At 40.5% G+C, this 13,690-nt stretch overlaps 1 protein-coding gene across 1 annotated transcript in view; it reads right to left on the bottom strand.

The window, feature by feature from the left end:
- DYTN (dystrotelin) overlaps nt 1-6,213 on the bottom strand; it is a 50,095-nt gene extending 43,882 nt beyond the window's left edge. Inside the window, exon 1 of the mRNA XM_068543811.1 lies at nt 6,195-6,213. Coding sequence (XP_068399912.1) covers nt 6,195-6,213 — 19 coding nt within the window. The remainder of the gene's footprint in view (nt 1-6,194) is intronic.
- Nucleotides 6,214-13,690: the final 7,477 nt, after the last annotated feature.

Below are 13,690 nucleotides of genomic sequence, written 5' to 3'. Positions count from 1 at the left end.
GGTGGTTTATATCAATGAGGAAATTACAGATTATTTAATAAATAGTGTTGGGGCCATTGGATGGATAACTATTTAGAAAAATATAATATAGGTACTTTAGTTCAGATCATAAACAAAAATAACACTAGGATGCATTACAGAGTTAAATATGAATTCTTAAAACTCTAAGACAATTAAAAGAAGAAATTTTTGGCAATCTTGAGGTTGAAAGACGTTTTAAAGCATGATTATAAGCCCAAATCCACGGCAATGTGGCTATAACTTACTATGGTCCTATTTTTGTAAATGATAAAAACTAATAGCAAAAAAGAACACAATAAACACAGTAGGAAAGGTTATATATCAAACTTCTAACTGTTTATCTGGGGACAGGAGTACATTATGGGAGGGGTTTAATTTTTTACTTTCTATAACATGATAGAGATCTGAACGGTACTGGGGAGAGAAAATTGGGGGGAGATACGAGGCACAATTTTCTAGTGAAATTGATAGGGATTGGTGGCTGATTGGATGTGGGAGGGAGACCAAGTGTAGGAAATAATGGGGGAGGATTAAGTTTGCGCATAGAGGTGGAATGGGAATTCATTTTCAACATCTGAGTTTGAGGTTTCTGTAAGACATCTGAATGGAGATGTCCAATAGGCAGTTGAAACTACCTCCCAGACACTTGGGAGTCCAGGATTCTGGAACAGGGACTTGTCCCCAGAGAATTGGGCTTGGAGTACAGGGAGTTGGAGGGCATGGTCCTTGGACTGCAAATCATGGAGCTAAGGTGACCTGAGAGAATAGGCAGACATATTGGTCAAGGTATCTTTCTGAGAAGGCTTGGGGATCAAGCAGAGTCCAGGTGAAAGGCAACAGGTCAGAAACTGGGAATGCTGGACTAGAGCCAGAGGGTTCCACATGGTGATGAAAAGGAGAAGCTTAAAGAGATTTCCCAGCATGGAGGGAGTAGCCATGAGAAATTTTTAGAGTATTGCTGTCCAATAGGAGAAATACAGTATGATTCAAATATGTCACCTTAAACTTCTAGCAGCTACATTTTAAAAAGTAAGAAGAAACAGGTGAAATTAATTTTAATGATGTATTTCATTTAATCTATCAGAATATTATTTAACATGTAACCAACATAAAAATTATTAATAAAACATTTTCTGTTCTTATTGTCTTCAAAATTCAATATCTTTTTTACACTTGCAGCACATCTCAATTTGGACTAGCCATATTTCAAGTGCTCCATAGCCACATGTGGCTAGTGGCTATCAGACTGAGAGCTCAGTTTTAGAGAATACTGGCTGGGAGGGGGAGCTGTTCAGGGTGTTGAACAGGACTCAGTTTTTGACTCTGTGTCTGGGGGTCAGGGTTGCTATTTAGGATGGGATAGAGATTTAGGAGTCATTAGTGTTGACTGTGGGCAAAACCATGTCCATCTACTAGGTTGCCTAAGAAGAGTGCTTTAAGTGAAGAGAAAATTAAGCTAAGTAACAGTACGCCTGAGAAACATAATCATTTAAGTACCAGAGGAGAAAGAGAAACCTAAGAAGAAGAAGAAGGGAAAGCCAAAGAGACCAGGAGACAGCAATGGTACAAAGACCAAGGAAGGTGAGTTTCAGAAAGTAGAGACAAGACAATACTTCAGTATCTGGAAGCCACAAGGAGATCAACTATGGGCTCAAAATTAGTCTCTGTTTTTGATTAACTTGACTATTAAAGGCTTCATAAGAGCACTTTTATGGGGATATGGGGGCCGAAATCAAATTACACAGGATTGATCAATGAATGTAAGGTAAAGAAAAAAATATAAAAACAGACAACTCTTTCAAGATTCTTAATCTGAAGGGAAGACAAGAGGGCCATCGCTAGAAAAGCACACAAAATCAAAACTGATTTTCAAAGGCAGGAGAGATTCCAAAATGTATGTATGGGTCATGGAGGAGGGGTCAGGAGAGAGGATGAGGTTGAGGGTCTAGGAAGTAGGGTTCCAGGAGGTATTTGATATAGCAAAGTCTGTCTCAGAGGACAACATGTTCCCGTAGCCACCCAACATCCATTCACCTTTCTTCTGGTGAACCTGATCTTGGTCCATGAAATTCCCCTGATCTTGGTCCATGAAATTCTAGTTGAGTTCATTCCAATGCTCCTATTTCCATGGAGGACACGTGGCCCAGGCCTACCCGACCAATGAGAGCATCATTGCCCTCCCCAGATGTGGACTCATAACCAAAGTCAGGCAAAGAATATACCAATGAAATTTGGATCAAGGACTCTTTGTTCAAGTTATCAGGGAAGAAGACTTATTTTTTCCTGTTGGACTTGAAATTGGAATCATAGATGGGAGCAGCAGTTACTCTCCTGTCGGGATGTGTAGCTTGAGCATGAAACCAACACACGAAGGAGAGTAGAGACGAACTTGGAGATGGAGAGAAACCACGTCCTACTGACATTGTCTGGGCTCAGAGCAAGCTAGTCCTCCCTAGGGTAATTAATTATATAAGGTAATAAAGCCTCTTTGAGCTGAGTTCTCTCTTACAAGTAACTGAAATGTAGCTAACTGATACAATCTCTGAGGTAGAGGCAATGGATGGGGGAAGATGTACAGGTGAAGGAATTAGCTTTGGCAAGAAGCCCCTGAGAGGACTTCCCCGCATTCCCTGAGAGGAAGAATAAAAGGATATGATGGTGGGTGTGGGAAAGAAGGCATGTCTGAGGGTTTCTGTTTTCTTTATGAAGCTGGGGACAAGTTCACTCAGAATTAGGGAGAGATGGTAGAGCAGAAAACTTGAGGAATGGTAAAGATATGGTATTGTTACAGCAGGCAGTGAGAGAGGAAGCCAGTCACACACTTTGGAAAGAACTGCCAAGCAACGTTGCATCTCTAATATTTCTTGTGATAACAAATTTCAATTAAATAGACTTTATACCCATAATGCTCACTTGGAAGCAAGGTTTCACATGCAAACGAGCTTTGAGCCCAGGACTTACTTGTATTTATTATGCTGAAGGTAAGCTGCCTTGAGGAAAATAAAGCTATTTTCAAATTTATTGTCAGCTGATTACCATAAAACTTAGGCAATTGGGAGTAAATGGTTTGTGTGCTGGAGAAGTGTTTGTGACTAGAAACACAGCAGGCTCTTTAGCCTTTGCTAAGCAGGCCCTAAACAAAACAAAACAAGGGATTGATGGGGGGATTTCATTGATTCAAACATATGTGGCAGGATAATTTATGGTGATATTAATTTCTGACTTGTTCTTGCAGCAGTGGGAGAATTTAAAGAATGAAAAGGCAATGTTTCCATGTCCATTTCTGTGTGTGTTCCAAGGTCTAAGCTCTCTTTACTCCTTTGGGAGACTTACCACCTTTTAAGGGGTCAGTATTTCAGGGGCCACCCTGAAGTCAACCCACTCAGGCTTTAGTATGAAAGGCCCATCAAAGAATGCCATCCATGGAAATGGGAGAGTTGGGATCAACACTACTAGAATTTCATGGCCTAAAATCAGGGGGAAGTTGTTCTTCCAAAGCAGGTGCACTGGTTCAGCAGAAGAAACGCGACCAGATGCTGGATGGCCAGAAGAGCAGGTTCCCTCTGAGAGGGGCTTTGCTGTGGCAAATATCACCTGGATCCCTCACTGCCTGCACCTCAACTTCATCCTCTGTCCCGGCCGCTCCTCCCTGACCCATATACCTACAGACATTCTGGAATCTCAGTTGCCTTTGAAAACCAATCTTGATTTTAGTGTCGTTCTAGCTATGACTCTCTTTTCCCTAGAGCGGGAGAGACGCTGATACCTGGACAGGAAAGTGGGAGATGCCTAACTGGGGTTCAAGTTTGCGGGCTGATTCCGGGGCTTCCCTTACTAGCAGTTCCCCGGGGGGAGGGAATGGCTGCGTTGTGTAACTAGGGAGACCGGACACTAGGCTTGGCAAGGATTTCTGTGTCCAGTCTTGACAAGGAGTCCCCTGTCTTCAAGTGGACCCCGAAGCCAAAGGCAAAGAGCAGAGTGAATGGCGGCCACGATGCTACTTCGGACCAGATACTCTGAGCACTTCAGACCAGATGTTCAGGAAAAAGCTGAAATGGTTTCTGTCTGTCTCAGGACGGCTGCTGCCCAAACTTAACTTAGTCTAAATTTCATACCAAGTGACAGTGACTAGCTTTTGGTTTGGAAAAGGCTGTTTCTTGCCCTTGAGTGTCGTGGCGTGAAGTCCTGGCTATTCCACATATGGGTGTTGAGTGCCAGGCACTAAGCTAAGCCACTCAGGGTGTTACAAGGGCTGAACCAGGTCAGACCCACCCTTGAGACCTTAGAGCATACCCCTGGCCTCTCCCTAAATATACCTTGATCCAATGATCGATATATGATCATGAGTCAAAGACACCTACCTTAGGGGAATGTGGGCTGTGCCTGAAAATGTCATTAAACAAGACAGCTTATTTTAAAACCCTCTATATTTTGTTATTCTTTTTTGAACAGGTATAACCATATCAGAGACCTACAATTCACTCTCTTTTGTTGTTTACTATTTCCTTATGTTTTAAAAATGCTTATTTTTCAGATAAGAGTCCAGTGTTAGAGTAGGGGAAAAAATCATACCTCTGCCCTAAGTCTGGAGAAGGAGAGCACATGGAGAGTAGCCACAAGAGTGTGGAAATGATTTACAAAAATGTGATGCCCAACATTGTTTTTCCTTCTGGAAACTGGCCAATTTTTGCGCCCTGGTTCCTCTCAGATGCACCAAATGAACATAGAATCAGCAAGCTAGGGAGTCTGCAGGTTCCCAGATGCTGCTGTTGGTGGAAGAGTGATTCTATGGCTTCTCTACCATCTGGCCCATCACACTCCTGTCAAGTTATGTTTTGCAGTGTCATCTGATGAAGTTATGCAGCATAACAGGGCAAGCTGTGATATAGTACATGGGGAAAATGAATGAGTATCCCAGGTGATTCACCAGCAGCCCTGCTTCCTCAAGGCTTCTTTTTTTTTTTTTTTCTCCTGCTGGTAAGAGAAGACTCAAGAAAGGAAGAAATTGCTGGATGTATCAGACCCAAAGCTATAAACAAAGTAATTTGAGATGTTCAAAAAAATAATAATATAAGCTACAAAGCTACATATGGTCTTGTTCATGGAAGCAATTTAACTGGGAACCTTGTTTTGCTTTAAACGATTCATATTTTTACTTAGCCAAATCAATACGTGTCATTTTCTACAGATACTAAGAATGTAATAAAATTTCTTTCAACAGCCCATCATCTAGTTCGATGATCCAGAAAGAGATATTTTAGGCCAGTGGTCCTAAGCGGGCAGCATCAGCATGGCCTGGGAACTTGTTAGAAATTCATGTTCTTGGTCCCCACCCTGGACCTACTGAGTCACAAACCCTGGAGGTGGAGCCCAGCATTTTAACAAACCCTCTAAATGATTCTGATGCACACACACTACATTTAAGAAACACTCCTTAGGGAGAGAAAAGTGAGCTTTGAATGGAGTATCTACTGCTTTGTGTTAAGCTTACTAATATGAAGGCCCAATACCGGGAAACCCAAAGATAATTTGAATCATTCAGAATGTTGTTTTAGATAAATAACTTGAGATAGTACGGAATTTTATATAAAACAAGCCAAGTTAACAATCTAGATCTTAGCTAGGGGAATAAGGCTGCCACTAGGTCCAACAATAAAAATATCACAAGCCAGTCCTGGGCCTACCCTGGCATTCAGAGATGCTGGAAGAAAAGCGAATTAGTTTCCCTCTATCCATTTATCAAATAGTCATATAGTAACAGCTGTGACACTTTTCTCTCAACTTTGGTCTCAAATAGTACAGTGAACTTACCCCTGACATTAAAATATCTACAGTGATGTCATTTTAATAGTAAACTATGAAGATATATGTAAATAAGATAAGCCACTTTTTGTGTATTTGAATAGCAATTTAAAGTGCAATTATATTGAGATCAAGTCTTTTGTTAAATTATTTTTTGGTGCTTTGGGGACAACAGACCAAATACTCGTCAATATGTTATGAATTTCTGTTTAGAAAACGGAGAAAGTCTTTTCAATCATCCAATAGTTTCTTTTTCAGCCAGGCATTTGCCAAATGTCACTCCTCTGCAACTCGGAAGTCTGAAAATACAACATCTGTGCCTGATTTTTTTGTTTGCAAACTGTGCTCAAAAACTTAACAATAATACTTACCTTGTTTATCTGGGTCCATTTTAGGAATTTCTTGGAATAACAGATGGCAAGAAGGTCCTTGTAACTGGAAATGAACCAATATTTTAATCAGAAGATTTTGCAGTGGAATTGCTGGATGTATCAGAGATATTTTAGGCCAGTGGTCCTAATTGCTGGGTGGGGGGCAAAAAGGCAACTAAGCAAAGTCATTTCACCTGTGGAACGATGACTGCAAGGTGTTCAGGGAGACTAAAAATTCCTGGGAGGGTAAAAAATAAGGAAAGCAGGGAGAAGCTTCTTATACTGGTCACTTCTCTAGGGAAGCTGGAAACAAACTCCTGAAACTAATACGGTGAATACTTAGAACTTTTGAGGCATTATAATTTTAAGAGTGGACTGAATTCTCACTTCAAGAAAATGGAAATTTACTTGAATTTTGAAGGACAAAATTTGAAGCTCTCAATGCTTGAATTTCTAATAGCACTATAGTGAATCATTCTACATACTAAGTATCTGAAAAATACTATCCGTTTGAACACCTTACCACATATATGTGTGTATTTATGTGTGTCTGTGTGTGTATACAATTCAGTTTGCTTTCAACAAAAAGAATGGGTTATGCTATAATAAAACCTTACACATTTCTAAGAATGACATTTCTTAATATGAGTAGTTGAAAACTGTTTTAAAAAATTACATGGCAATTAAGTTTAGGTAGGACTTTTCATCATCTTCTAATGAGTATATTAATTAAGGCACAAATTGTTGGGCAGATAAGCAACATTTTACAAAGAGAGAAACTAAAACAAAATTGATTACATTAGTTCTTTAAAAATATGATAGCAATAGTGAAAATACCAGACTTGCCCCAAACCAGGAAGGTTCCAAATATATTCAGGTAAGCTTTGTTTTGAAAAGTTGTAGCGAGGGCAATCAGGTTAGAATTCTCCTTGGTGTAGAAACACTTCCCCGAGCCCTTCCTGAGGTCCCCAGGTAGGTGCAGAAGGGTCCAGTCTCCCATCCTGTCAACAGTGCACCTGGAGATACAATCTATCTGCCTCCACTCTAGGTCCTTACCTTTCTTAGTTTCCTTGGGGAAGCAGTTTAGTCAAACATTCTGTAGAGGTTATTCAGCAGTTTTGGAAGAAGGAGAAGTTGAGTACTAACAGATTTCCAGATGTGGCATTCCTATGGAGAGTGGATGTCTTGTTCTGACTGTCCAGCAACTACACACAAAACTGATATCGAGGTTGCACTGTTTTTAAGGGCTCACAGAAGTGCATTCATTAGTAATAGAGATGCTGCATAATTTAAGACTACTCCTACATCTCTGTTTCAAAGGGCTATTTCAGTATTGATTTCGTGTGTGGGAGAGACAAGTAAAACTTCTGGGTGCTGTTGAGAACAAGGGTTACCACAGAGATTAAGAAACAGTATGAAGAACTCCACATCCCAGGGAACAGCCACCTTACTAACCATCCCAGATAAGAGTGACCTAGGGATGGAATCTAATTCATTTGATTATTAATTCTTTTAGAAATACAGAGGTACGGTTACAGATTTTTTAAAGGCACCAAATATAATACAAGTCCTCAAAAGGATAATAGTTTGTTATGAATGCACATTTCCTCTTAAGTTCTAAGTATAATCTGAAAATGTATTTTTTAAAGTTCAAATTAAAAATAAACCTGTTGTAATCCTAACGGGCTTTTATTTTTTTTTCTAGTTACCATCTTTTTTTTTTTTTAATTTATTTATTTTTGGCTGTGTTGGGTCTTCGTTGCTGCACGCGGGCTTTCTCTAGTTGCGGCGAGCAGGGGCTACTCTTCATTGCAGTGTGCAGGCTTTTCATTGCAGTGGCTTCTCTTGTTGCAGAGCACGGGCTCTAGGCGTGAGGGCTTCAGTAGTTGTGGCACACGGGTTCAGTAGTTGTGGCGCACGGGCTTAGTTGCTCCGCGGCATGTGGGATCTTCCTGGACCACGGCTCGAACCCGTGTCCCCTGCATTGGCAGGCAGATTCTTAACCACTGTGTCACCAGGGAAGTCCTAGGCTTTTATTTTTAAAAAATGAAGTCATATCAACCAAATGTATTAGAACTTTACCATCAACGTCTTCAGGTGGCTGGAGACATGTCTTTCAAAAGGGCTGGAACCCAAAGCACAGGTATATTACTCCATGAGCAGTACATGGAGAGCCAGAATATCTGGGTCCATGCTCCCAATCGATGCTCCTAAAACAATTATGATAAGTGGTCACCAATCCACTCCAGAATGTGCCATGAGAAAAATCAGTATGACCTCCAACGACAACCAATTTATCCCTTTCTTTTTGAAAGTATTAGTATCACACTACTGGTTTCTTAAAAACAGAAACTTGGGACATTTTTAAAAATGAAAGTTGATTAGTAATGGGGCAAGAATGGGATCAAGTGGAGGGAGGAAAACGTATCATTTGTTTTTCTCTATATGAATTTTGTTGATATTCTGGGAGCAGATAAGACAATGCAGGAAGAGAGAAAGTCTATCTCACAGGAAATCTGTATCTGTTTGAGTGCTACAGACTCAAAGTTGAGAACATATTTAGAAGTTTTGTATTTCATTATATCTGCATCAAGACATAACATAATATCTGAGGTATTGGCAATAGAGGGAGGTTAGAATGTTTTCCTGAATGCTGCCATGTTGAGATTTGAGCATATCTCTGGCATTGATTAATTACATGGATCAAAAACTTTGCATCAAAAAAAAAAAGTTGTCTGAAGTTCCAGGCAAAATGATATAATTACGTAGACAAATGTTTAAGTACATGAGCGTGAACTAGGGGATGTTGGAAAGTAATTTAAGCAAATGGGCAATTGATAGTCCTGAGCTCTCAGCCTGGCTGATTTTGGACAACTGAGATGAAAGATCGAGGACAGTTTCGGTTTCACTTACTTCTGTTAACTGGAAATTTTTAATTACTGTTGCACCTCCTGGTTCAAGCTCAGATAGACTTAATCACATTAAGACTTTCTTTTCTTTATCGTAGTATGTTTTGGGTTATAAATCAAAGCAAACTATTACAATTTTACAATATTATAGGTAACTGACAAGGGGACATTTTTTTACTAGTATGGCAGTAGTTTCTGTAAATCAAAATTTTGTAATTGGCACTGCCTTTACCTTCTGAAATGGAGTAGCTCCACCCTGAGGAAGCAGGTGAGAAGAGGGTTCAATCTCCCTGTACAATCACAACTTGCTCTGGTTTAGACAGACTCCACACCAACCAGAAACTGGGTGACTGTTCCTTATCGTGCATCGGTACTGTTTTTTGAGGCAGCCGTTTTCTGTTCAGTATCTGATAGCTCTTTACACATGCATCTGAAGACTCTAAGTTCCAAGAGAGAAAGAAGAGCCTTGACACATCATACCCTAAAATGTTTAGGTAGTCCCTTACATAAATTACAGGATAATTTTATATACATATTTACATACATGATGAACAATTTTAACAAATCAAGTTACTAAAATTGACTCAAGAAGAAATAGCGAAAAGAGAACCTTTGTGAACTGTTGGTGGGAAAGTAAATTTGTACTGCCGTTATGGAAAACAATATGGAGATTGATCAAAAATTTAAAAATAGAACTATCATGTCATCCAGCAATCCTACTGCTGGCCATATAGCCAAAGGAAATAAAATCAGTATCTCAAAGATATATCTGCACTCCTATGTTCATTCCAACATTATTCACAGTAGTCAAGATATGGAAGCAACCTAAATGTCTGACAGTGGATGAATGGATAAAGAAAATGTGATGTATATATATAATGGAATATTACTCAGCCTTACAAAAGAAGGAAATCCTGCCATTTGTGACAATATGGATGAGCCTGGAGGATATTATGCTAATTTGAAATAAGCCAGACACAGAAAGACAAATAGCACATGATCTCACTTACACATGGAATTCAAAAAGAAAAGAAAAAAAAAGTCTACCTCAAAGCAACAGAGAGTAGAATGGTCGTTCCCAGTTACCAGAGGCAGAGCAGGGTGAAGGACATGCAGGGAAGGGGGTAGACATTGATCTAAGGGTACAAACTCATTCTTCAGGCTTCCCTGAGGTCTTCCAAGACCACCCTATCTGAAGTAGCTTCAACACAAAACTCCATTTTATTCATAACTATTAGCACAACCTGTGGTCATCTTGGTTCTTTATTTGTTTACTGATCTATCATTGTTTTTCTCTGCTAGAAAGCAAGCTCCTCAGGGGCAGGAATAAGAGCTCTTTTGTCTTGTTTGTTCATGTGTGATACTGTGATTCGTAATAAGAAATATATATTTGGATTTTGTCCCTTTGTCCCCTTTCTGGCACTGAGCTCCTAAAACCCTGGGGATCTCCTAAGGGATGAAAGTGATAAATTGTCTTTTATTATGTTAATGAGGTGACTTTTGGAAGCACTTAAGGATGGGGGGCTGGTTACCAGAGGAACCAACCACCTTTTTTAGCGGGTTAGAACTTTAAGTCTCACCCCTTTGACCTCTGGGGAGGGGAGAGGAGCTGGAGGTTGAATCAATTGCCTATGGCCAATGATTTAATCAATCATTCCTACAATGAAGTTTCCATAAAACCCCAAAAGGATGGGGTTCAGAGAGCTTCCAGGTTGGTGAACACATGGAGATTTGGGAAGAGTGGCATGCTGGGGAGGGCATGGAAGCTTTGCAACATTTCCCCATATATTGCCCTGTGCTTCTCTTCCATCTGGCCCTTGAGTTATATCCTTTTTAAAACAAACTGTTAATTTGTTAAGTAAAATGCTTCCCTGAGTTCTGTGAGTTGCCCTAGGAAATTAATCTAATACAAGGAGGGGATCTGATCTATAGCCATTGGTCAGAAGCACAGGTGACAACCTGGCCTTTTGATTGGTATCTGAAGTAGTGTGTGTGCATGTGTGTGTGTGTGTGTGTGTGTGTGTGTGTGTGTGTGTGTATTGGGGGGCAGTCTTATACGACTGAGCTCTTAGCCTGTGGGATCTGACCCTATCTCCAGGTAGATTGTATTAGAATTGAGTTGGATTGCAGGACATGCAGCTGATGTCAGAAAATTGTTTAGTGGTGGGAAAGACCCCTACACTTCAGAATTAGGAGCAGAATTATACTCTGTATCCTCAGTGTTTGCTTCCCATACTGTATGAGTCATTGTAAGCATCCAAGAAATGTGTTGAATAAAATCAATCAGGAGAGACTCGTTAGCATTGTGCATGGAGAGAGTGCCCTGCCTATGATCTATGTTGCATATTGCTTTCCTGTGGAGATGAAAGTTAATTATAGTCTGAGGCTCTCAGATTCCCAAATTATTTAAATACTTCTCCTTGTTCTGACTCCAAACCTTCTGATTATAATCTGTGCCTCCACGTAGCTTGCACAGGAAGTGAAGTCACTCTCAGGGCTGTGGACATCTGCTTTCCTTGGTAGGTTCTATTTTAAATCTAAGACTTATAAACTGGCATTCTTGTTCTATCATTAGTCTTGGTTGGTTTTGTGAGGATCATTAATAGTGCCCACACACTATACTTCTTGTGTAAGTATAATCTTGTGCAAGATTGTGCAAGGATGAAGAATAGGCTTTGGTGGTGGATTCTACCAGGTAATATCACCCTAGGAGATAACCTACTCACTTCCTTGGAGACTTACTGGTTTTCCTTTTTTATAGATACTTCAAAAAATAATAATGAGTACTGTCAGAATTTAGAAGAGAGGGACAAAAACATACATTGATTGATCGCAATTATGTGTCAGGCATTATTCCAGGTGCTTAGAAAACATTAGAGAATAGATGACGATCCTGCCATTTTAGTATGGGAGATGGACAATATGATAATAACATATGAACAAACAATAATATTGATTATTGTAAGTGCTATGGAATCAAATGAAAAGTAGAGCAGGATAAGGGGGTTTAGCTATTGCTGAATATTACGGTCTTACATAGTGTGGCATGTGTAGACTCCATTAGGAAAGTGAAATTTGAGCAAAGATGTGAAGGAAGTGAAGGTGTTCGCTAAGTACCATTTAGAGAAAGAGTGCTCCAGGTAGAGGCTCTGAGGTGGGAGTCTGCCTGGCAGATGTGAGTTGTAGCTAAGAGGCCAGTGTGGCCGGAGCAGAGTGGGATGAGCAGGGAGGAGAGGAGTAGGAAAGATCAGAGGGATGTAAAGGTGGGGTGGGAACAGGCCAATGTAAGGACTTGACCTTTACCCCGTAGTCAACTGAAAGCCTCTACAGGCTTTTAAACATAGATGAGATACTATCTGATTTACAGGAGAATATTTTGAAGTTAGCGCCAACAGGACTTCCTAAGAGATTGGGTGTAGAATGTGAGGGAAAGAAAAGTAAAGGGCGACTCCAAGAGTTTTGGTTTGAGCAGTTCGAGGATGAAGTTCCCCTCCACTGAGATTTTGTGGGAGGAACAAGTTTGAGGTGTGAGATGTTGGAATAAAAGGGAAATTTGGGGCTTGTTAACTTATTTGCCTATTTGCAATTTAACTAGGAATCTCAAGTAGAATAGAGGAGTATCAAGTTTGGAAGAGATGACAGCCTGGAGATATAAATTTGGGAGTTACCTACACACAGATGGTATGTAAAGCCATGCAACTAGATGGAATTATTAACAGATGCGTGTAGGTAGAGAAGATAACCAGGGATAGACCCTTGGGGCACTCCAAGCTTACGAGAGGACAAGAGGAGGAACCAGCAAAGGAAACAGAGAAAAAGTGGGACACCTCATGGGGATGAATTAGGAAGAAAACCATGAGAGTGCTGTGCACTGGAAGGTAAGTGTAACCGAGAGAAGGAAATGATCCACCATGTCAAACACTGCTGATAGGTCAAGTCTGTATGAGAACTACGGACACATTCTGGGATTTTTCAGTCATCGCAGTAACTTCTGGGGGCTGTGGGTGTAAACCTGACTTGATGGCATTACTCGAGTGTGACTACTGCGTGCTGTTCTTGGGCAAGAGACACTCGGGCCTGGGGGCCACTTTCCCTGAGATTGAGATAGGTAGTGTACCTACACGGAAGGAGGAAACCGTGGCTCTGCAAAACCCTTGCTTACGGCCCCTTTGTATAGCAACCATGCTTCCTTGGACCAATCAAATGAGAAACTTGTGATTAGAGATCCCTGAGGGCTTATAATTTCTGCCCAGAAGAAATTAATCTAAGGCGCAGAGCAGCTGCTCAGGCTTGGGAAGGTTACGGGTTTTGCTTCCAGCGGCTCAGTTGTAAGCTTGGGTAACCTTTCTGTGTCCTCTGCAGAATGAGTAAGCACGCAGCTCTGGGCCAGGACCATTTTAGACGTAAAGATGCTCATGTTAAGGCCAAAAAAGGAACAAATGAAGGTTATATATGACATTATTTCCCACCTGGTAGGAGTAGAGGGAGGAAAAGGCTCTTTAACCTATTTCTGTCTGTTGGAATCCCATAATTTTCATCTCTCTGATATAAAAAGAAATGATTTGGTCTACAGAGGGAAGGTCACCC

The sequence above is a fragment of the Eschrichtius robustus genome, chromosome 5, assembly GCF_028021215.1.
Source record: "Eschrichtius robustus isolate mEscRob2 chromosome 5, mEscRob2.pri, whole genome shotgun sequence".
NCBI lineage: Eukaryota > Metazoa > Chordata > Mammalia > Artiodactyla > Eschrichtiidae > Eschrichtius > Eschrichtius robustus.
Note: the sequence above shows the minus strand (reverse complement) of the source record. Positions and strands in the feature narration are given on the sequence as shown.